The following is a 22834-nucleotide window of genomic DNA, read 5'->3' on the forward strand; positions in this document are numbered from 1 at the left end:
ATGGGCAGTGGCCTTTGAGATGTCCACTTACTCGTTTTATGAGTGTAGCAGAATGCTGCCATCTCTTCTTTTTGAGAGTATAGTGAACTGGGTTAGAGCTGGGCATAGAAGACAGACTGGGCTATTCCTAAAATCCAGTCTTACATGCAGTGTGGTCTCATAGTTGTAAATCAAGAAGTACATTCAGTATTTACTTATTTTAGACATGGTGTCTTCTATGATGGTCCCAGAAATTTAATGTAATGCTCATAAACTTCTCTTTAAAGTCTCTATACTTAATAAAGTGGACCAATATATAATGACAAAGAGATATATGTGTTTTGAATACTAGCTAGCTATTTTAACCAGATATTTTTCAACATTTTATTATGAAAATGTTTGAACATACAGAAAATTTAAAAGAATTTTACAGTGAACGCCTATATACCTGCCACCTAGATTCTACCATTAACATTTAACTACACTTGTTTTATCACACATTGACCCATCTGTCCATCAGTCCATGTTTTTTATGCATTTCAAAATGAATTGCAGTTATAAGTATACTTCCCCATAAATACTGCAGCATGCATATCATTAGCCAGGGTTTAATATTTGGTTATATATTATTTTTCCTTTTGCGACAAAATTCATTTACAATAAAATGCACATATCTTAAACATTTTACTGAGTTTTGACAAATGCGTACGCCTGTGTAATCCAAACCCCTGTCAAGATGTGGCACATCACTATCACCCTAGAAAGTTATCCCATGCCCCTTCCTCAGTCAGCCTCCCAGCCCTTCTCATAACCTCCCTTCTCTGACAACCATTGTTCTGATTTTTTTTTTCCCACCGTAGATTTGTTTTGCCTGTTCTAGGTCTTCACATAAATAGACTTACAGAGTCCAAATTCTTTTGTGTAAGTTTCTCTCACCCAGCATCATGTTTTAAGGAGCCATCCCGTTGTTGCCAGTTTCAGTGGTTTGTTCCTTTTTTATTGCTGAACAGTATTTCATTGTGTGGATATACCAGTTTGCTTATCTACTCCTTTACTGATGAACAGCTGGGCTATTTCTACTTTTTGGCTTTTGTGAATAAAGCAGCTTCTATAAATATTCTAGTACAAGTCTTCCTGTGGATATGTATTCATTTCTCCTGGATTAATACCTGTGAGTAGATTGCTGGCTAATGGGGTACATGTTTATTTGGTTTTATAAGAAGCTGCCAGATCATTTTCCAAAGTGGTTATATAATTTTAGAGTCCTTTCAACATGGTGTCTGGGTTCCAGTTGCTCTACATCCTCTCCAACCTTTGGTATTGTCTTTTTAATTTTGGCAGTTCTGATGGCTGTGTAGTAGTATCCATGAGAGATTTTTTTTTTTTTTTAATCTTGATCCTTTGAACAAAATTTAAAGTACTAGTGAATAGTATCACACCCACGTACATACCACCATCATTAACAAATATTAATATTTTGTCGTATTTGCTTAAGATCATTTTCTGAGAATTAAAACTTCATAGCTACATAGGATGTCTCCTCTAATCAGGCCATTCTTCTCTTCCCCCCCACTCCAGACACAAACACTAATGAATTTGATGTGTAATCCTTCCTACATGTGGATTTTATATGTTGACTTCATATGCATGTATCCATAACAATATGTAGTATTTTTTGCTTTTTAATGAATCAGTTACTTTTAAATAAGTAAAATATGAACATTCAAAAGATGAAAAGGGTATACAATGAAAAAGGTCCATTCCTGGGCTTCCCTGGTGGCGCAGTGGTTGGGAGTCCACCTGCCGATGCAGGGGACACAGGTTCGTGCCCCGGTCCGGGAAGATCCCACATGCCGCGGAGCGGCTGGGCCCGTGAGCCACGGCCGCTGAGCCTGCGCGTCCGGAGCCTGTGCTCCGCAGCGGGAGAGGCCACAGCAGTGAGAGGCCCGTGTACCGCAAAAACAAAAAAACAATGGTCCATTCCTACCCCTCTACTCCACTCCCCACCCTTACAGACAGTTTTTACCCATTCTTTGTGATTCCTCCTAGAAATAAATATGCATATACCAGCATATCACTATCCATCCTTAAAAAAATATATATATATAAATGATAGTATAGCACACACACTGTTCGGCCCTGTTCTTTTTTCAGTTAATATGACTGGCACTTCATTCATGTTGCTACCTACAGAGCAGCCTCATCCTTTGCAACAGCTGTGTAGTATGATATATTAGTAAGACAAACACTGTTGTAACTGTAGGTGTCAATTTTAAGTTACCTACAGATTTCAGAAATGTGAAAATTTAAGAACATGAATCCTAAAATTGAAGGAGATATGTTAACATAATGTATATGGGATTGCAGCAGATGTGCACGCTGTCTTACTCATTCCCATACTGTCTGAATCTTTCTACAGCGATCTTCTGTTATTTTCATAATCAGGAGAAGATGACAGTTCTACCCTGAAAGAAATCTAGGCAGCAACTTTATTGTTTATCAATATGGGATGTATGCTCCCCAGCAGGGTTAGCTTGAGTATATCTTGCTCATGGCAATGAGTTTGCAGTTTTCACTACATGCTAGCAAAAAACCTCTCCTCCCTGCCCCCTCCCCACTAGACAGCTGACCTGGGTCATGCATGCCAGGAACAGAACAAAATTCAACGTTCTCCAGACCCCAAACCAGAATGTGTAACCACCCTCTTGTTATCACCATTTCATATTAACAATGAAATTATTCAGTAACGTTTCCTGAAAATGAAACCTTGTATTTAGTTTTTTGGTTGAAAAAAGGTTTCAAACATTAGTCCAAACCTCCCCCTAAACGTATATACACATTCCATACACACACTGAATGTGTGTGCTTTCTGTTGTCTGAAGTTGTTTGATCTAACCAAATAGCACCTTCTCACCAGCATAAGGTTTTCCCTTAGTGAAACTTATGCTGTATTTTAGTTTCTGTGCTTTCCAAAGTAATAAGTAGATGAGTTTAGAGTGATGGCTTATTTTCAGAATCTGACTTAGGGTGAAACTCTGCTTAAGCAAATAACACACTCTAGTCTTTTCATGTTGCTGTAGACCCTGTGTGCTGACCAGGTAAACGTATTTTCTCTATTCAGGCTCTCTCTACAGAAGCCTTTCCTTTTTTCTTAGACCTTCAAGAACAGGATTACTCAAAGATATATTTATGTATTATACATATGAATATTTATATATAATTAATTTATATATATTATATATATAATTGAGGTAAAATCAATGAACAAAATTGTAAGCTATTTAATGGATATACTGTATTTGAGAAGGATTGCTATTTCTTATATAGCAGTGTGTCCTGGGTTGAAAGAAGACATTCTCTATTTTAAAGAATACTTTACTTTTATTTGTTGAAATAGACTTAAAGGTGAAAAAAAAAGAAATGTAAAAGGGATGCTAAAACACCAGGAAGAAGTTCCTAAATGTTGTGCCCTCAAGAAAGTTGTCTCCCTCTTTGGGCGTTTAACTGGACCTGAACGTGGAGAGCCGCTAGCATTAGGGAACCATCACTGCTCCTCTCTGCCACTGCCTGGATGAAAGTCTGGGTCACCAAGCATCTGGGCCTTCTTGGCAGCTTCCCCTCTTGTGGTTTCCATGACACCTTTTCTGGTGTATTTTTTCCTGCTTCACAAGCAGGGAACATTTGAGTTCCCTTTGTTGTCTTCCTGACATCTAATATTGGGGTTCATTAAGGCTTGGAGTCTCCTCTTTTCTCTCGCATACTCCCTGTCCCCCCAAGGACTAAGTATCATCTATAACAGCTACTAGAGTAGCTAGAGAGAATAATAGTAGTCAAAACTTATAGAGTACTCATTGAGCACGATTATAAGTTTTTAAATGTATGTTTATTTATTTCATCCTCACATAAACCTATTTATTGTTCCATTTTAGATATAAGGAAACAGGCACAGAGTTAGATAACTCATTAAGGCCAACGGCTGCTAAATAACAGAGCTAGGATTCCAAGCCAGGCAGTCAGAACCCGAGTCCCTAACTCTAAATCACTATGCTGTTGCTCTCTTATTCATTCATCCCTATATCTGTAACCCCGCATTCACATATCCAAATGCCTTTCTGAAATCTCTCCTTGGGTAACTCATAGACCCCTCAAACTTAACATGCTCAAAAGTGAATTTCTGATCTCTACACCCTAAGCCTGTTCATACTTCCACATATCCATAAATGGCATTATCATTTATTTAATTGTTCAAGCCCAAAGCTAAACAATTAGCGCTAATAAATGCTGATTTTTGATATTTATAACCTATAATCAGGGAAATAAGTTTTAAAGTATGTTTCTTGAAGGTTAATGAATTACATGAATACTGCTATTCTCCCTGTGAGTAGCATTTTAATTTATTTTCCTCTAGAATAAATGGCTTGCTTATTTTTAGGTATAGTAAAACTTTCCTATAAGGAAAATCCAGATAAAGATTTTATTCCTTATCTGACTAATATTACCGTCAATACTGCAATTTATAAAAAGATATCCTGATATGGCATTGATCAAAAGGATTTATTTAGTACAGTTTTGTGTTTTTTTTTTTTAAGTCCTGTTGTTTGACAGAACCATTAAAGCATGTCATGGTGTTAGCAACGGACTATAAAAATAAACCTAGGCCGGGCAGTTACCATCTCAGAATGTTCCTTGTGAGCGTTTGCTTTGGAGATGTATGCTATTTCCAAGGGCATATCTGTGTCATCTTTGTTTAATATTTCATATTCCTTACCATAAATTTTAACTTTTTTTGGTATGTGTTTTATATGAAACCCATTGCCATATTTAATATACTTAACTATGAGGTATTTATTCAGCAAAAGTAATCAGTTATCTTGTAAGCTCTTTTGCTTAGTAACCTGTGATTTTATTTTTGATGCCGTATTTTAAGACTGAGGTAGAAATGGTATAGATTTCCAGCACAAAGGATTGAAGATTATACTTAATTTTGCATTTTCTTCAAAATAGGAAATCTTTAGATTTTGGGCAAGTACATACGTCATCTAATTATACATGAAATTAAATAATTTCACCTATAAACCAGATGGCAGAAGCTTTTACTCCATCTGTGAATAGATTCAGGAATATCTGTGTATTTTTTTTAGATTATAAACGGATATAACAGTCAAAGTAATTTCCTTCCTTATTGAATTAATTTAATCAGATAAATTTTTATCCAAGACTTTAAACTTCACTTGATTTATAATCCCCTACTTACTTTATAGGAACTGAGCTGGACTTTAGGAACATGGGGAAAAACAAGACCAGTTATTCTTGTCTAGAACGTATAGAAAATCTGCTGGGACAGAGCTAATTTTTGTACAGTGTGAAAAAGGCTGTAATGGAAATAATCTCATTCTTTGGAGTTTAGGTTCAGGGAAATTTTACATTAGTTATGACTTAATGAATAAAGAAGTTTGTACTGTTATTAAATACTGTTTAAATTATTTTTCTTTATGATTATTCATATTCTGATAGATTCGGTAGGTATGAAGAAGATGCCATTGGAAAGAAAAAGGGATGTCAGTGAACTGACAAATGAGGTTAACAAAAAGGGAAAAGACTGTAAGAGAGTAAACTAAACATCAACACATTACGTCCACATCCATCACCTGCAGAGAGCGTTGCTTGGTCATACACTTGACCTAGCCAATCTTGCTGGCATGAGTTGGCAGAGTTTAGGCAGAGTTTCCACTGCTGTTTAATGCATCAAAGGAAAAAAATTCTGCCTCACTGTAGTATTTTGTTTGTGTGTCAACAACTTTTTTAAAGGAAGATAGCTTGTGAAATGGGCGTTATCCGAGTTTTATAGGTATAGAAGTTCTACAGGTTCTGGGGCAATGAAAGTCACACAGCTAATAAGTAATGCTGCCGGAACTCGAGTTTCCAAATTCCGAGTTCTTTCAGCAACATCTGTCTTGTCGAGGTTTTATTTGGTTAAACACATAAAATAGCATTCCTTTCTCTTGCTGGCAGTTGTTTTAGCAATGGGCCTCCTGTTTCTGCAAGCTTGTGAGTTATCTTGACATGTCCATCTTAGACCTCTTTTCTTGAAGTCTTTTGACTTCAAGCTGCTGCTTAGTACTCCCTGAAGGCAAAGACCATCCAGAATCTGGCAGTGGGCTGGGCATACAGTAGAGGTTCTAGGTGAGTAAATGCATTCTTCTGAGGATTGGGTAGACATGACATTTAAAAGACAAAGACAAATCAAACTACAAAACAGTGGTTGATTTCTAGGTATTTTAGGCTTCTGACAGACTCTGTGGATAAAGAAAAAAATCATTTGAGAGATCATAGATAGATTCTATCACATTAATGAGAGAGGTTATATTTCATTATAGAGCAGAACAGCTAAACAAGTAGGAAGAATTTTTGACCATATAAAGATATTTCAGAAACCAATAAAAATTGACTACTTTCTCCAAAGCACCATAGATAGTAATCAATAGGTGGAACACCTATTGGATCAGGAGCCAGGAAATGCCTGTAGGTCTCCGCTGTGCCTTGTATTGTGACCTTGGGCGCCATTCCCAAGAGGGAGAAGCCTGGCTCAGATGTTCTATAAATCTAGAAGGCTGCTAGTGTCTGCTTTACTTTTCCACTCTTTACTGGACTTTCAGCGTGGATTACCATGTATTTGTCACACATCCTATGTGTTATTAGAAATATATGTGAATATGTTGTACAACCCAACCCAAAGGGGTTTCATTTATATTATGCCTTTAGTATAAGAAATCTGTAGTATATTATTCACTTTAAAAAGCACATGAAGATTGTGAGACTATGCATTTTTTATATATAGCCCCAATTTAGCTAGCTTTAGTGATAAATATGCTCTGAAATGAAACTGATTACTGCATAATATTGTGTCCTTTGAAGAACTTAAAGAAGACTTATATCTTAAATTATTTTAAAATGAAAGCTTCAAAAACCTGAATCTATTTTTTAATATGTGCATTGTAGTCTTAAATTGTTTGCTTTAATGCAATATTTTAAAAGTATTAATATAAAAACTTGGAAAAATAAAATCTATGTACTCGTGTAGAAATAGAATTACGAATATAACACTTAAAATACTTAACGTGTAGGGCTTCCCTGGTGGCGCAGTTGTTGAGAGTCCGCCTGCTGATGCAGGGGACACGGGTTCGTGCCCCAGTCCGGGAAGATCCCACATGCCGCGGAGCGGCCGGGCCCGTGAGCCATGGCCGCTGAGCCTGCGCGTCTGGAGCCTGTGCTCCGCAGCAGGAGAGGCCACAACAGTGAGAGGCCCGCATACCGCAAAAAAAAAAAAACAAAAAAAATGTATAAAGTTACTTTAGAAACTAAATCTTATCCCTTAAGGATTTTGGCCACTGTTTGTATAGTGCTATGAAAAAGTACTATGAAAAAGCTAGGCAGCTGAAGAACAGAATGTAATCCCTTTTTAGAATGGTGTTACAGCAGACATACGGGGAGAGTCACATTTGTCAGGTCAAAGGTTGTTAGAATTCTATTTTAAGTTACAATTTAGAAGTTTAAATATACCAAGCTTATGTTTTCAATCACAGAATTATTCATGTAACTCTTTAGTTTTATTTTTTTTAATTAAATGGAGAGTAACATCAGGAGAAACAAGAATGAAAAAGAAAGCATTCTTCCTTGGTTTAACTTTCAGTGAATCCAGGTGTGGGTTTTATGACCTTCACTGCCTGGCAATTGAGTATACAGCATCCATCACATAGGAGCCGAGAAGACCAGGCTCCCTGGATGTAGAATGCTAGGCATCTGTGAGGAGCCACCACAGGAGAGGAAGTATCTTAGAGCCTCTCACTATCATTTTCATCAATTCTAAGGCCCACATTTTCTCACATTTTCTTCACATTTTAACATTTCTAAAAGAGAAATATATCTTCCTAACAGTGACTTCTTAGCATTGTGTCATGTTGAGTTGGAAGTTTGATGAGATTTTAGAATCGGTGAAGTACACTGTTTCTACACTGCTTCGTTATTACTAACTTCAGTCACATTTTATGGATATTTAGGTAATACAAGAACTTAACATTTCTGCAGTTGATGTGTCTCCTCAGTGCTCAGGTATACGAAAGTCAAAATTTTAAAGGTTTTTATTTGAAAGTTTCCTAAGCAACAAGTTCTCACTGAATAAAAGGCTAAAAAAAATTAATAAAGTCATATTTTTAAGGGTGGAAGGAAGAGAAAGCCCTATGCAAACTGTAATTTGAAATTGTTTCATGAAATGTTTGAAAATAGCACCTAAGTTTGTCTGATGCACAAGTGTTTTGGGGACCAGTTCTTTGTCAGGAATTGAACATCGTGTGGGTAAGGTGGTACAGGCAGGAATTTGAGCGTCAATTGAAATTGGGTGCACAAATTGCCTACCACTTCTAGCAGTATGACCTTGAAAATTTTTACTTAACTTTTTTGAACCTCATTTGTCTCATAAAATTATAACACCACTTAACTCTTGTTGTTTAAAAATAAAATAAACTGGTATGAGAAATGATATCTTTGTCATTAGTTATGATTATTTTCTGTACCATATAAATTCCTGTTAGGAAAATTTAATTTGATCCAACAATCATTGACTTGGGGTTTCTACTATGTGCAAGGAAGAGAAGTATGAAAACTACAGTAATTTAAATTTACCAGAAGTGTATACATCTAAGAGAGATATTATCATACCCCTTCAGTGATTCTAGCTACATATCTTACATAAGAAGAAGGAGGAAACTGATGTGGATGCCACAGTTTATATTCATATAAAAGGGAAAGAGCTACTCATTTACGTTTTTTAAAAAATGTTGCATGGTCTCTGTCATTTGACATTACATCACTATTTTCTATTTTTACTATTCAAATGATAAACACCCACCGTTATATAAACATTTCTATAGCTTTGTTTTTTCATAAGGTGCTTCATGGACATTTGCTGGAATAATTTTCTCTCCATCTCCCACACACTGTCCTGTCCTTTTAGCCTAGTTAATTACTATTCACTTTTTAGATTTCAGTTCAAGGTCACCTCCTCCGGATAGCTTTCCAGGATACCCCGCATTATACTCCCTGGAGCTCTCCTAATACTATGTATCACCGTTTGCAATTTTGTATTTGTGTATTTGATTCCTGTCTTTCTCCCACTAGGTTCTATGAGGGTAAGGACCACCTGTAATTTTTCCTCACTATTTTATTCCCAAGACCTAAAACAGTTCCTGGAAAACCTTTGTGTTAAATCAATATTTAACATGATAGTTTCATTCCACAATATCATTTGTATTTGGAAGTAAATTAGACTTTTGAGGCCAAGTAATTTGATGAGATTTTCACATAGAGATCTATGCTGAAACACTTATTGAGCATGTACTTTACGTAAAAATGCTGCATTTGCTACTGAACAAGTTCCAAGGTAATTTAAAAAGGAACTGACAGGGCTTCCCTGGTGGCGCAGTGGTTGAGAGTCCGCCTGCTGATGCAGGGGACATGGGTTCGTGCCCCGGTCCGGGAGGATCCCACATGCCACGGAGCGGCTGGGCCCGTGAGCCATGGCTCTGAGCCTGCGCCTCCGGAGCCTGTGCTCCGCAACGGGAGAGGCCACAACAGTGAGAGGCCCGCGTACCGCAAAAAAAAAAAAAAAGGAGCTGACAATCCAGGAGCCAAGTTGTGCTGACTAGGATAATAGTTGCTTAAAGAATTTCCTGGACAGTAAAATTCTTCATATGTTTAGCTTAGGTTTCACTTTATTCTCCCGCCCAGTATTTGTTTCTTTCCATATCATCTCACTATAAAGTAAAGATGTACTCTGTGTGTGTGTGTGTGTGTGTGTGTGTGTGTGTGTATTTATGAGAGAGGGGGGAGGATATATGGACATGTTTAAAAAAAAGGATTAAAATCTTTAAAATGTTATTATTTGGGAAAATAAGAGCATCTTTGACTTTCTTGAACAATATATCTGCAAAATACAGGTAAAACAGAAGAGCCATAATGATGAACTCTAGTGTATGTAGATATCATGGAACTCATCCACCACAAAGTTCACTCTTTTTAAAAAAATAATTAATTAATTTTTGGCTGTGTTGGGCCTTCGTTGCTGCGCGTGGGCTTTCTCTAGTTGCAGCAAACGGGGGCTACTCTTCGTTGAAGTGCATGGGCTTCTCACTGCAGTGGCTTCTCTTGTTGCGGAGCACAGGCTCTAGGCGTGCAGGCTTCAGTAGTTGCAGCACGTGGGCTCAGTAGTTGTGGCTCGTGGGTTCTAGAGCACAGGCTTAGTAGTTGTGGCTCACGGGCTTAGTTGCTCCGCGGCATGTGGGATCTTCCCGGACCAGGGCTCAAACCCGTGTCCCCTGCACTGGCAGGCAGATTCTTAACCACTGCGCCACCAGGGAAGTCCCAAGTTCACTCTTCTTAATCCAGAACTGAACTACCAAGGTAAATTGATGTATATCATAGTCTTTAACATGAGCATGAGATTTAAGTTTCTTTTTGTTTACTATATTCCATACTCTCTTCTCCTCCACAGTTTAAAAAGTTTTGAAAAACTCTTTTATATAAGTACTTCAAGCATCAGTTTTGTCTGCATTTCTCCTTTTCCTGTAGAAAAAGGATAGAAATTTATTAGCTCATATTTATCAATTTTTATTATTTATTTGATAAATTAAAAAGTCATCTTTCCTCTCCTTCCAGCTCATTATTGATATATAATAAATATATAAATGTGTTTATTTCTCTAGATGCTTTCAAATTGGTCACACACATTTTTTAAATTAAAAATTTCTTCTCAACTTTTTTTAAAACCCTGTTTTCAAGTCTTACCTCCCAATGTCTTTGGTCTATTTGCCCAGATCAAATTAACTCACAAAAGATGATTTGCTGCATTACTTGGAAGTGGCCTGGCCAGTGCATGGGGCTGTCCACCAGGGATGGTGACCTTGATAGCACATCGGACTGCATGAGTCTTAGAGTCCTGTGTTTTTTTCCCACTCTAAAAGCAATTCATATAAAAAGCTTGGATAAATGTGTAGCTTCTGTAGGTGTCAACTCTGAAAAGGGAAATAGTAATTTGACTTTTCTGATATCCTTATTTACAGAATCAGTTTTATAGTCACATGAATTTTTAGGAATTTTTCAATTGTTTTGTACAACATAATCTGGGCAATAATACATTGTTTTGTGATATGATGAGCAGTGTCCATTTTTATGAAGGATTACTAATTTACTTTATTTCAACAAGATTTTTTTTCTTTTTTTATTGAAGTATAGTTGATTTACAACGTAGTGTTAATTTGAAGTGTACAGCAAAGTGATTCAGTTATACATACACACATATATACATATATATATATTTTTCAGATTCCTTTCCCTTACAGGTTATTACAAAATACTGAGTATAGTTCCTTGTGCTAAACAGTAGGTCCTTATTGGTTATCTGTTTTATATATAGTAGTGTATGTATGTTAGTCCCAAACTCCTAATTTATCCCTCCCCCCCCTTTTCCCCTTGGTAAACATGTTTCTTTTCTATGTCTATGGCTCTATTTCTGTTTTGTATATAAGTTCATCGTGTCATTTTCCCCCTAGATTTCACATATAAGGGGTATCGTATGATATTTGTCTTTCTGTGTCTGGCTTACTTCACTTAATATGACAGTCCATGAAATAATGGAGAAGGATAGAAAATTTATTAGCTCATATTTATAATGCAAATGGCATTATTTCATTCTTTTTTATGGCTGAGTAATATTCCATTGTATAAATATACCACATCTTCTTTATCCATTCATCTGTTGGTGGACATTTAGGTTGCTTCCATGTCTTGGCTATTGTAAATAGTGCTGCTGTGAACATTGGAGTGCAAGTATTTTTTCGAATTAGAGTTTTGTCCAGATATGTGCCCAGGAGTGGGAATGCAGGATCATGCAGTAGCCCTATTTTTAGTTTTTTAAGGAAGCTCCATACTGTTCTCCATAGTCGCTGTACCAACTTGAATTCCCACCAACAGTGTAGGAGGGTTCCCTTCTCTCCACACCCTCTCCAGCATTTATAATGTGTAGATTTCTTGATGATGGCCATTCTCACTGGTGTGAGATGATATTACATTGTAGTTTTGATTTACATTTCTCTAATAATTAGTGATGTTGAGCATCTTTTCATGTGCCTTTTGGCCATCTGTGTGTCTTCTTTGGAGAAATCTCTATTTAGATCTTCTGCCCATTTTTTGATTGGGTTGTTTGGGTTTTTTGATATTGAGCTGTATGAGCTGTTTATATATTTCGGAGATTAATCCCTTGTCGGTCATATCATTTGCAAATGTTTTCTCCCATCCTGCATGTTGTCTTTTTGTTTTCTTTATGGTTTCCTTTGCTGTGCAAAAGCTTTTACGTTTAATTAGGTCCCATTTGTTTATTTTTATTTCCATTACTCTAGGAAACGGATCCAAAAAGATACTGCTGCGATTTATGTCAAAGAGTGTTCTGCCTGTGTTTTCCTCTAGGAGTTTTATAGTATCAGGTTTTACATTTAAGTTTCTCATCCATTTTTAGTTTATTTTTGTATATGGTGTTAGAGAATGTTCTAATTTCATTCTTCTCCCTGTATCTGTCCAGTTTTCTCAGCACCACTTATTGAAGAGACTGTCTTTTCTCCATTGTATATTCTTGCCTCCTTTGTCGTAGATCAATTGACCGTAGGTGCGTGGGTTTATTTCTTTCTGTGCTATTCAACAGGTATTGAATTCAACAAACATTTACTCTTTACCCAGTATGTGCCAGGTACTCTTCTTGGTCCTGGGATATGTCAGTGAACAAAACAGACAAAGACCTCTGCCCTCATCGAGCTCACATTTTAACAGAAAGAGGCAAGACAATGAACCTGATAATAAGAAAATTATTGAACAAATGGAGGAGGGAAAAAGTAGAGTGGATTGTGGGATGAGAACTGCCCGTGGGAGGGGGTAGAGTGCAGGTTTCTGATTGAATAGGTTAGACAGGTATGCTTGATTGAGAGGGTGTCATTTAAATAGTAGACTTGACTCATGCATGGGGGGAACATTTTGAAGGTGTTTTCATGGCCATAAAGAAGTGAGATAAATGGAGGGAATATGTTGTCTGACTTGTAATTCTGTCAGAGAGACAAAGGAAGTTTGCCTCTAGGCTTATTATTTTTAACGCTTTCATCTTTAAAGTGGAGTATTTTACAACTTTCCTTTGAGGAACAAAAAACTGCCAATCATTTTGTTATGGAAGAAACAAACTTGATTCATAGAGTTTTTAAGTCTACAATATATTTTCATCATCTGCGGAACATTGTGCGTTCTTATAGCAGTTGAAGCAATTAAACATGGCTTCTGCAAGTGGTCTATAATTAGACAACAAAATGTAATTCTTCCTTAGGGACCAAAGATAAACTGTAATAGGTCAAAGTTTAAAAGAAATGTGGGAAAATGTCTCTCAGCTATAGAATTCCTGAATATCATAGCTCCTTGAGAGGGAATGTCTTACTCAAATTGCCAACATGTGTTCCAGGAAGAAAAATGAGGCTGATCTTTGCAAATATACCCATAACTTGAAAGACTGCATCAGCATAACCCAATCCAAACAGAGCAGTTTTTGGTTAAGAATCATTTCTCACGGTTTATAATTTAGTCATGAACTATGACTTCCATTCAGGAAAACTGATATTATTGCTCTCCGAACTGCACTGGTATTTATTTTCACTTTCGAAACTCTGGATGCCCCATCACGAGGAGCAGCCCTTTCATAGACTTCAGCATATAGTCCAATTTGACCTTCCCACTAAAAAGTCCCCCTGGCATTAGAGGGCCTGGGGAGAAAGGTCACAGCTGTGTTTGCTTTAAGATGCTATTGGCCATTGCAAGAGAAGAGTCTCCCGGTGTAGTTATTTGTTGGGATGAACTTATTTAACATATTAAGGTTTTTCACACCCACACCTAATCTTCTGTGATAAAAACTGGCAAATATCCTCATGTCCAAACGTGACTTCTGTATTTTCCTTCTTCCTTCATTTTTTTTTTGTTTTCATTCAGACTTCAGTTTTTCCTTTTCCCCTCCCTTCCTCCCTCCTTTTCTTATCATGTATTCAGTAAATATTTATTGAGCATATACTCTGAAATACAGGCCCTGGGGATCAGTGGTGAACCTGAGGTTTACCTAGGCTGTTGAGGAATGAATTTTTTTATAGTTAGAAATTTACCTTAAAAATTAGATCTAATATTCAAACATCTTTTGAGTTTATGTTTAAAAGAGTTTTTAGGAATTGAATAAAATACAGGGGATGATGAAACAAACAGAAATTCTAAAGATTCCCTCATGGTAATTGTAAAACATATGATAGAATTTACTAATTGATAGGCAGGTTTCAAAACCTATACCAACCATTCTTCCAAAGACATGATTTTTGTTTTGTGCACGGTGAAATCTCTTAACTGTGTTCTGTCAGAATTGTTACTGTGCAGCAACAACTGATTTGAGATGGGAGAGAGAGAGAGAAACCTGGTCAGTGAGGACATACTACTCTACCTGGCTTTGACAACTCTCCATAAAATCACTCCATCCTTCCTCTTTATCTTCCTTCTTAGCTGGACTAGGCTACTTGCATGCTACTCACCAACAGACGCCAAGCTCAGGCTTTTCTTCCCGAGTTGTGCTGTTCTCACTCTTCCCTCTCTGTCAGTCAGTGGAAGTGTCTCTCTGAGGAACTACCCACCTTGAAAGAATGCTTTATTGACCACTCCCCCGTGCCCAGCCCCGCCCCCCATCACCACAAGTGATTTCTTCTTTTGTCTGTGCCTTTTGCTTAGCACCTATCATGAACTGCCCCTGAGTCATGGTGGTATATTTGTGGGTAACTGGTGGATATTCTGTTCGTTCATTCAAAAACTATCACTGCCCACCCTCTCAGGTATTGTGCCACAGGAGACACGCGATAAAACAAATGGTAGACATGTGAGGCATGGGTCTGAGAATTTAGCAGTGATGCTGAAAAGTAAAGCATTGTGATGAGTGCTGTTGGGCGCAAGGTCCTCTGGTAACACACAGCTGAAATGCCTAAGCCAGCCCTGAGGGGCCAGATTGAGACTTGGTCCCAGTTTAGACAAGGTCACTGACAACAAGTCAGGAGGAGGGAGGGATACCCCTTCTGTTGTAACAGGAGGGAGAAAGGAAGACCTGAGGTAGGTGCTGGTAAATCCGTGGGGAAAAGTCAAGGGAGTTCCTCTCTGAGGTTTTTTGTTTTTCCTTAAGAGCAATGCGGCAAAGTTACCTGTTGAGGGCGGTGGGAGGAAAGCTTATTCGAAGGATAAAATGGAGTTTAAAAGATATAAAATAGCTCCTGTAGAGAAAGAGAGAGAAATGGCAGGAGACACTTCATGGGTACCAGGGACCACCAAGGGCTTGGTTCAAGTCACAGACCGTGTGTGATGGCAGCTTTCTCTGAAATTATGTGCTTTTTCTACAGAAGCGAGCTGCAAGCTGTTTCTGAATGTTTCACACAGAAAATGCATGGGGATTCAAGCTATAGCTCTGCAGTTTATTGGACAAGTCACTGCCCCTCACATGTCCATTCCCTTCTGAACAGCATGGATGACAATTCCCACTGCCAGGGTTGTTAGCATCTCAACGTCACGATTAGAGTTTATATACATGAAAGCATTTAAAACTATTGAATATAAATCATACAGATGACAGTTATGATCTTTCATATATTATAAATTTGAATCAGTAACGTTTTCCAGGATTTTTCAATGCTGGATAGACCAAAACAAAAAATAACACCCCCCCCCCAAACCAAAAAAGACCAATTTCCAAATAAAAGACATGTTCAAATCCAATATAAGCTCGAGATATAGTTATAACAAGAATAAATAGACTTAACAGGGATTTCCTTGGCAGTCCAGTGGTTAGGACTTCACCTTCCAATGCAGGGGGTACAGGTTCGATTCCTGATTGGGGAGCTAAGATCCCACATGCCTCACAGCCAAAAAGCCAAAACATAAAAACAGAAGCAGTACTGTAACAAATTCAATAAAGACTTAAAAAAAAATAAAAATAAATAGATTTAACAGCATTGTTGAAGAGGAAAAAGTTGAAAATAATCTCTCAAGTGCCACAAATACCGAAACTAGCAAGAGGTTAATTTTCTGGAAATATGAAAATGCCAAGTTTTAGGGCCAACTGAAAACATTTTTTAAAAGTCTAAATAATTTTCATAATTATTACAGTACATTGAGTATTTTATTATCAGGCTCGGTTTCTTTTTAAAGGTTGCATAACATGATTTTTAAAAGGCATTCAGAAAATATTATTCTTTCATGCCACACTTGTTATTTTAAAGAGTCCAACAAAATAGAACTGCTGTTGAGAAAACGTGTGTACAATAAGCAGCCTACTGTCCTGTACTTTTTCTGCCCATGTAGGCTGACTGAATGTCATATATGGTGAAGCCAAAAATAGAAAACACACACAAGCTGCTTCTCATTTCTCTTTCCTATGGAAATATCTTTAATAAGTGCAGTTGATACAGACTCTCTTTTCATTTTCGCTGCTGGGCATAATCCTCTGGGAATCCGACTCTGCTTGTCCTCCAGCGTGCCTAACAGTCTGAATGTTTAACATTTTTAGAGGGTAGTTGTTTGTCACAGGTTCTGGATTATCTTTTCACATACCATTTTCATGCTTGTACTTATACCCCCTGATTAATCCAAATTACCAACTGACCTCTCTTGAGACAGATCCAAAAAATAAGATGCACTCCAGTCCCAAAGAAGTAGCTGTGTGCCGGAATCACATTTGACACAAAACCTTTGCTGACCATTGTAAAGATCAAATTTATTGGGGAGTATAATCTGATGTTGAATACGATCCTTTATCGAGCTGGAGGACCGTGTCACATTTTGGCAGGTCTTCTTGCTGTAAATCTTCTGATCTGATTTAGGAACCACTGTAGGCAAAAATGTCTCTCCCATTACTAGTAATTATTTAGCTGAGATATTTCCTTCAGGCACTTAGTAAAGTAGAATATTGGTCAGGTGGGAACAACTATATCATCCCAGGACACTGATTACTTTCCTGGAGACGTCTAACGCAGGAAATAGAAGGAGAGGAAAAAAAGGAAGAGAAGTATACATTGAAAATGGGAAATGTGTATATTTTCAAAATCAGTAAACAAGTGTTAGAAGACAGGGGAAAGTAGGTGGTTAAAGTGTGAGCATGTGTGTGCGTGCGTTAGAACTTAGGAGAACGCTCGTCCTGAAAAAATGAGGTGAACAGTGGAGCAATGGAAGAAGAAAGAGGAGAGGGGGACGGTTTTCGCCCAGGAATATCCTGGAGATAGGCAGGAATACCTTCCCAAGCCAGGGTGTTCCTGAAATCTCCGATTTGGCCACTCTGTCTCGTCTCTCCCCTCAGCCACACTGTTGCCTGTGATTTGATGTTCCAACAGGAAGAAAATCATTTCTCCATCACAGTGCATTGCTGAGCACCATGATGCAAGCCTCCTTGTCTTTGCTTTGTTATTTTGCACCTCGAGTGCGAACGCAGAGAGCGGGGGCTGGGCGCTGGCAGCAGGAGCGCTGGCTTCCTCACCTCCCAGGCTGCTGTCAGCGGCCTACTGTGCCTGCTGTGCTCGGGGCTGCCTATCCCATCACTGTGTCCGTTTTCCTCCATGTAGACAAGGAAAAGTTGGAAGAGGATTAGAAACTTTTAAAATAAGTTTTTCTTGGCTATTATCTTCAGTTAATTTGGCACACTCTGTAATTTCTATGTCATTCATGCTTAAAATAGCCTGTATTTCATGTTTAATCACGTTTTGTTTCACCCACAATATTTTTTAAACATTATCAGAGGATTTTTCAAGAAAAGTATAAGTTTCTTCATTTTGTGATGGTAATAACTGATGTCAGTCAGGTCAATGTTATTATAGTTACATAAAATGAATGTAGCATAATTATCTTGAGTATTTTATTACCTACTGAGGAAATTATAGTTTTGTTTTAATTTTTAGTTGTACAGTGCCACCTAGTGGATCTATGCTATAAGAACACTTTCATATTTTCTTCAGCTTTCCAGATTTGGGATAATCAGCTTGTAATATTTAGCTGCCTTCTGTTATTCATCACTTTGCTAGGACAAAGACTATACAGCAAGACTTGGGTATTCAGACTTTTCTTAGTTATAGAGATGCCAAAACAAAAATACAGAGGCTCTAAACTTTGCCAGAATTCTTCATGTTGGATCTTTCTAGGTTGTGCTTCATTTCTTTGTTTGTTTTGGATTACAATCTGTGAATGGTTTGGCGGTACTTTTTATTAATGATGATTTCGCAAGTATTCTTTCTACTCTGGCCTTGCTCTTTTAATCGCACGTTTGCCTGCTTGTTTGTTTGTCTTTCTATCCCGCTGGACTGTATGCCCCACCAAGGCACACAGCATACCCAGCACCGAATGCACAGATGTTAAAGAGAATGGCAGTAATGCTTAGACAACTGGTAATATGTAAATACAGGAAAACTTTAAAAATTGTATCAGTAGTGCCGAGGAGTTGTTGATTGATACATTTTGTTATCTACTCCTTTTACGCGGAATAATAACTGAAAGTTTTACCACTGAACCTAATTTCTCAATGAATTATATTCTTTCTTGTTCTCCAGAATCGACCATGGTGTTACATATGCACAAAAGAGAGATACATTTTATTCAATCAAAGCATCTTAATTAAAACTACTACCAATAAAGTATTTGGCATAACCCTGGTAGTCCAAAAATACAAGCCAAAGATTCAAATATTATTCTCCTCCCTCTTCTTTCCCCAGCATCCCCATCACTTACATGTTATATAAACTCATGCCACACAGGACCAGAGCCAAGAATAGGCAGATGAAGGTTTTAGAGCAAGGCTCTCCATCCTTTTACTTTTTCCATTTAAGAGAAGAACAGAAAAGAAAGAGCAGGCAGGAATATACCAGAGGCCAAAAGATTAAAACACACTTATAAACAAAATTGCAAAGTCTGAAAATAGCTCTGAGGTAAGTATAATATAATGCCCTTGGTAAGGAGAAAAAAAAACGTAGGCAACTTTTTGGAAAGTAATGTGATTTTTTTTTTAAAGCCGTATATACACTGAAGTTGAACTCAGAAGAAAAGTGAGATTAGCTATTTCTGAGCTCATGTACGCTACTGTAGAGCAGATAAGCAGACATCTGGAGAGAGCAAAGAAAAATCTCTGATGGTCTTCAGCATAGCCTAAGAGAGATGAAACAAGACAGTGTAATTTGGAAACCCTTGTCCTGTTGCCCAAAAAGAAAATGCAAACAGTTAAAAAGCTTTTAACATTCTTTACTGTCACCTCCATTGTCTGAGGACCTTCCTTACCTATCCATCATCCAGTTTCCAGAAGAGTGAAAATAGAAAAAATGCAGGCGTATTTCACAGGCTCGATACAGTCATTACTCGACTCCAATTTGTTACTAGACATTCATTTTCAGTTCTGCAAGTTTGAATCTGCCAGGACTGGAATGCTTAGGTGGTAGCTGCCGACAATTTCACAGTCATTTTAGGCTGGGCCTGTCTTTCAGTAAATCATATCAGTAAAAATAAGGTTAATTTTCCTTCCATTACCTCTGCTTTGTCTAGCAAATAATTGCATCAGATTTTGTTTCTAAAGTGTCTCAGGGAATTAATTATAGCCTTTGAACTCTTTGAAAATAAAAGGATGAGAGAAGTAAACTTGGCTGGAGTTTATGCACATTGCAGGCTTTAACCCTAGTTTAACTCTCTTGAAATCATCTCCTCAGCTGCGAGGTTGAAGCTGGAGAACAGAGCAGCAACCAAAGTCATGACCGATGACTGGATTTCTGACCCAGAAAAAGCTACCTTATTGTTACATTTTTTGTTGTCTTTCACTTCTTATTCTGATTCTCTGTTCACTGTCCTAAGAATCTCTTGTCGGTACCAATATCTTTGTTTGCTTCCCTTTTGTCCCCTCAGGTTATTTCTTATTATTACCAGTTGAAGAAGATACACATTCATCACTTTATGCTTTTCAAACAAAAAATTTATGTTAAGAAAGTATTGTGTATGTCAATATTTGAATATATATGTGTATTTAAATCAAACTCCTAGAATGTCTTTAAAATCTGCTGTACCTGTCAACTTTTGTAACCATCAGATACTATCAAAAGCTCCAGCAAGGTAGATTCCCTGTCTTCTAGATCATTTTTTACAGTAACATTTTACAGTAAAAAGGTAGCTAATTTGAAAGTTTATATAAATAAATGCCTTTAGAAACTCAAGCCTATCTCACACTTATCAGACTATAACTGTCCTATTAAATATACACTTTCTCCTGAGCTGAGTGGTTTGGAGGAAAGTCTGTTCAGCACAGATGTGGTAACAACAGTTAGTTATGCAGGCTTAGTAGTCTGTCCTGCACATGGCTTCCTCATTTAATCCTGTCACAACCCTGTCCATGGGACACCAGAGCTACGCCATGCGTACAGATCAGAAGAGACCAGAAATAAGAAAGTCCAATCCATCTTCTGGCTTCCTTGAGGCAAGAGATGGGGGAGAGGGCAGTGCAGAGGGAGTGATTCTGAATGTATTTTTTTTTATCCTTTTCCTGATTCTTTTATGTATTCTACTATCTATGTTTTCCTACTCTTGAGATCTCACAACTCATTTCTGAAACCTCAGCAGTGGATTAGTTTTCACACTGAACGTCTGGGCAGCGACAGACAGTAGATCTCTCTCATTTCTTTTTTTTTCCCCCGAGAAAATGGCAGAAAATGGCCTTATGACCCCACTTCATCGACACCTTCCTCCTGCTCTTCAAGTCTCCATGAAACAGCAGTCTGCTTTATTTACATTTTTTTCTTTAAAGAAAAACTTGGTTGATGTGCCAAACCCTGTAATTGTCAAGCTTTTCCAGAAATGTTATCTTTAAGGAGATTTATAAAAGCAAAAAGAATCTGTGTGGTTTTATTCTGAAAGCTGGAAGTGTTGAGGAACAAGGCAGACTTCTAATGCTGAGTTTTTTCACTTTCAAGCTGTAAAAAGATGTGTTTCTATGCATGTTTGTGAGGAAGAAGCAATTGAAATATTTATTTTGTTGTTCTGACAAAGCATGACCAGCCACATTGAAAGTACTTCATGAGGCGTTTTGTCCTGGGATTAAAGAAACAGAAAAGGCAGAATCAACCTCCTTGCCTAAATAAGTGAACATTATTGCATATTTCTTCAGAGAGTTGCATTTTTGAAGAAATGCAACTTTTTGCATTTTGCAAAATTTTGAAGAAACATTCCATCCATACTGTGATGGAATTAGCTAAGTGGCATTACCACTATGCAAACTAGAGCGTTTATTTGTTTGTTTATTTATTTATAAATATTTTGGGTGCTCTTTGTGACATGTGGGATCTTAGTTCCCTGACCAGGGATCAAACCCACGCCCCCTGCAGTGGAAGCACAGAGTTTTAACTGCTGGACCACCAAGGAAGTCCTGCTCTGTTTTTTTTTTTTCTTTCAAACCAGAGCTTTTAAAATCAGACCCAGTTCCTCCTTCTTTGTTTATAGTTAATGAACAAACTTAGCAAAATATGTGATACACGGTGTGCGGGACGTTTCCAACATAAGCTTTATTAACTGTTACTACCATCATGGTATTTTTTCTCTGTCTTCACACATGTGGGTAAATACACATATACATAAATGTACACATATGCTTATTAATTACATGTACATTTAAATTAATTTTTGTTTGGGTAGTGCCTTGAGTTCCACAAGGTACCAAGAGAGGCAACCTTACTCCCCAGGTGAACACTGAGAGTTGAGTTCCTTAATGAGTCCAGAGTTTTCAAATTACAATTAATACGTAAGACTTCTGAAATAACCTTGGTTATTTAGAATAACCTAGAAATCCTGTACCCACATGTCTCTTACTTGTGCTTGCTTCCTGTAGACGCCCCTCTACTTGGTAAATCATGGGGAGACTGGACCAGTCAGATGCAACAGGTGTAAAGCCTACATGTGCCCATTCATGCAGTTCATTGAAGGAGGAAGGAGGTACCAGTGTGGATTTTGCAACTGCGTGAATGACGGTAGGTGGCGCCAGCACGTGCCCTCAGGGAAAGTTCTGTAGTAAACGGAACATATTATACTTCTTAGCTTAGGAAGAAAATATATGTCTGTTAAGGCTCTTAGTTAGACCTGAGCTTTTCCTAAACACCCTCAAGAATAACTCAAAGGAATGATGAGACAAGGGACAATCTCTGAGGTTTATCTTCTGTAAACATAAGAGGTAAAATTTCATTTTGCCTCCAACTGAGGCTTTGTGGAAAGGAATTGAGAAATCAAGTGACTTCCCTATTTTTGAGTTTTATAAGAAACATAGCAACTTCCCTGTGGGACTCACGCATTTATATGAGAGTAGGAGGGGCTTGGATATGATGTCCTAAGCTGAGGGTGTTCTGGTTGGCTTCCCTTCAGGGAAATTACACAGAACTGTCTTTTATCTACGTTTACAGATGATAAACTTGAGAGATTGTTCCATCTTTCACCATTCCTCCGAATTATTCTTGAATAAGTTCATCAGTATTTAGGAAAAGCTCAGGTATAGCTAAGGGCTTTAACACATATATAGATTTTTTCCTCCAATATGAATGTCAGATTGTTTAAAAAAGAAAAAAAAACTTTATTATGAAGGGCTTTCCCAGATTCACTGTATTTTCAATTTCATCCTGGTATGAATTCACAGATGTTGAAAAAAACTGCAAGCTTGCCAAAAGTGTTTACATTCATTATATTTATAACATGTCTCTCTTTT

The 22834-nt window shown here is 37.5% G+C and overlaps 1 protein-coding gene across 2 annotated transcripts in view; it reads left to right on the forward strand.

The window, feature by feature from the left end:
- Positions 1-22834, forward strand: part of SEC24D (SEC24 homolog D, COPII coat complex component) — a 111212-nt gene that overhangs the window by 45109 nt on the left and 43269 nt on the right. For both annotated transcript variants that reach the window (XM_067735192.1, XM_067735193.1), the window contains exon 9: positions 21971-22109. In XM_067735192.1, coding sequence (XP_067591293.1) covers positions 21971-22109 — 139 coding nt within the window. The remainder of the gene's footprint in view (positions 1-21970; positions 22110-22834) is intronic.

This window comes from Pseudorca crassidens, chromosome 4 (genome assembly GCF_039906515.1).
Source record: "Pseudorca crassidens isolate mPseCra1 chromosome 4, mPseCra1.hap1, whole genome shotgun sequence".
NCBI classification, from domain to species: domain Eukaryota; kingdom Metazoa; phylum Chordata; class Mammalia; order Artiodactyla; family Delphinidae; genus Pseudorca; species Pseudorca crassidens.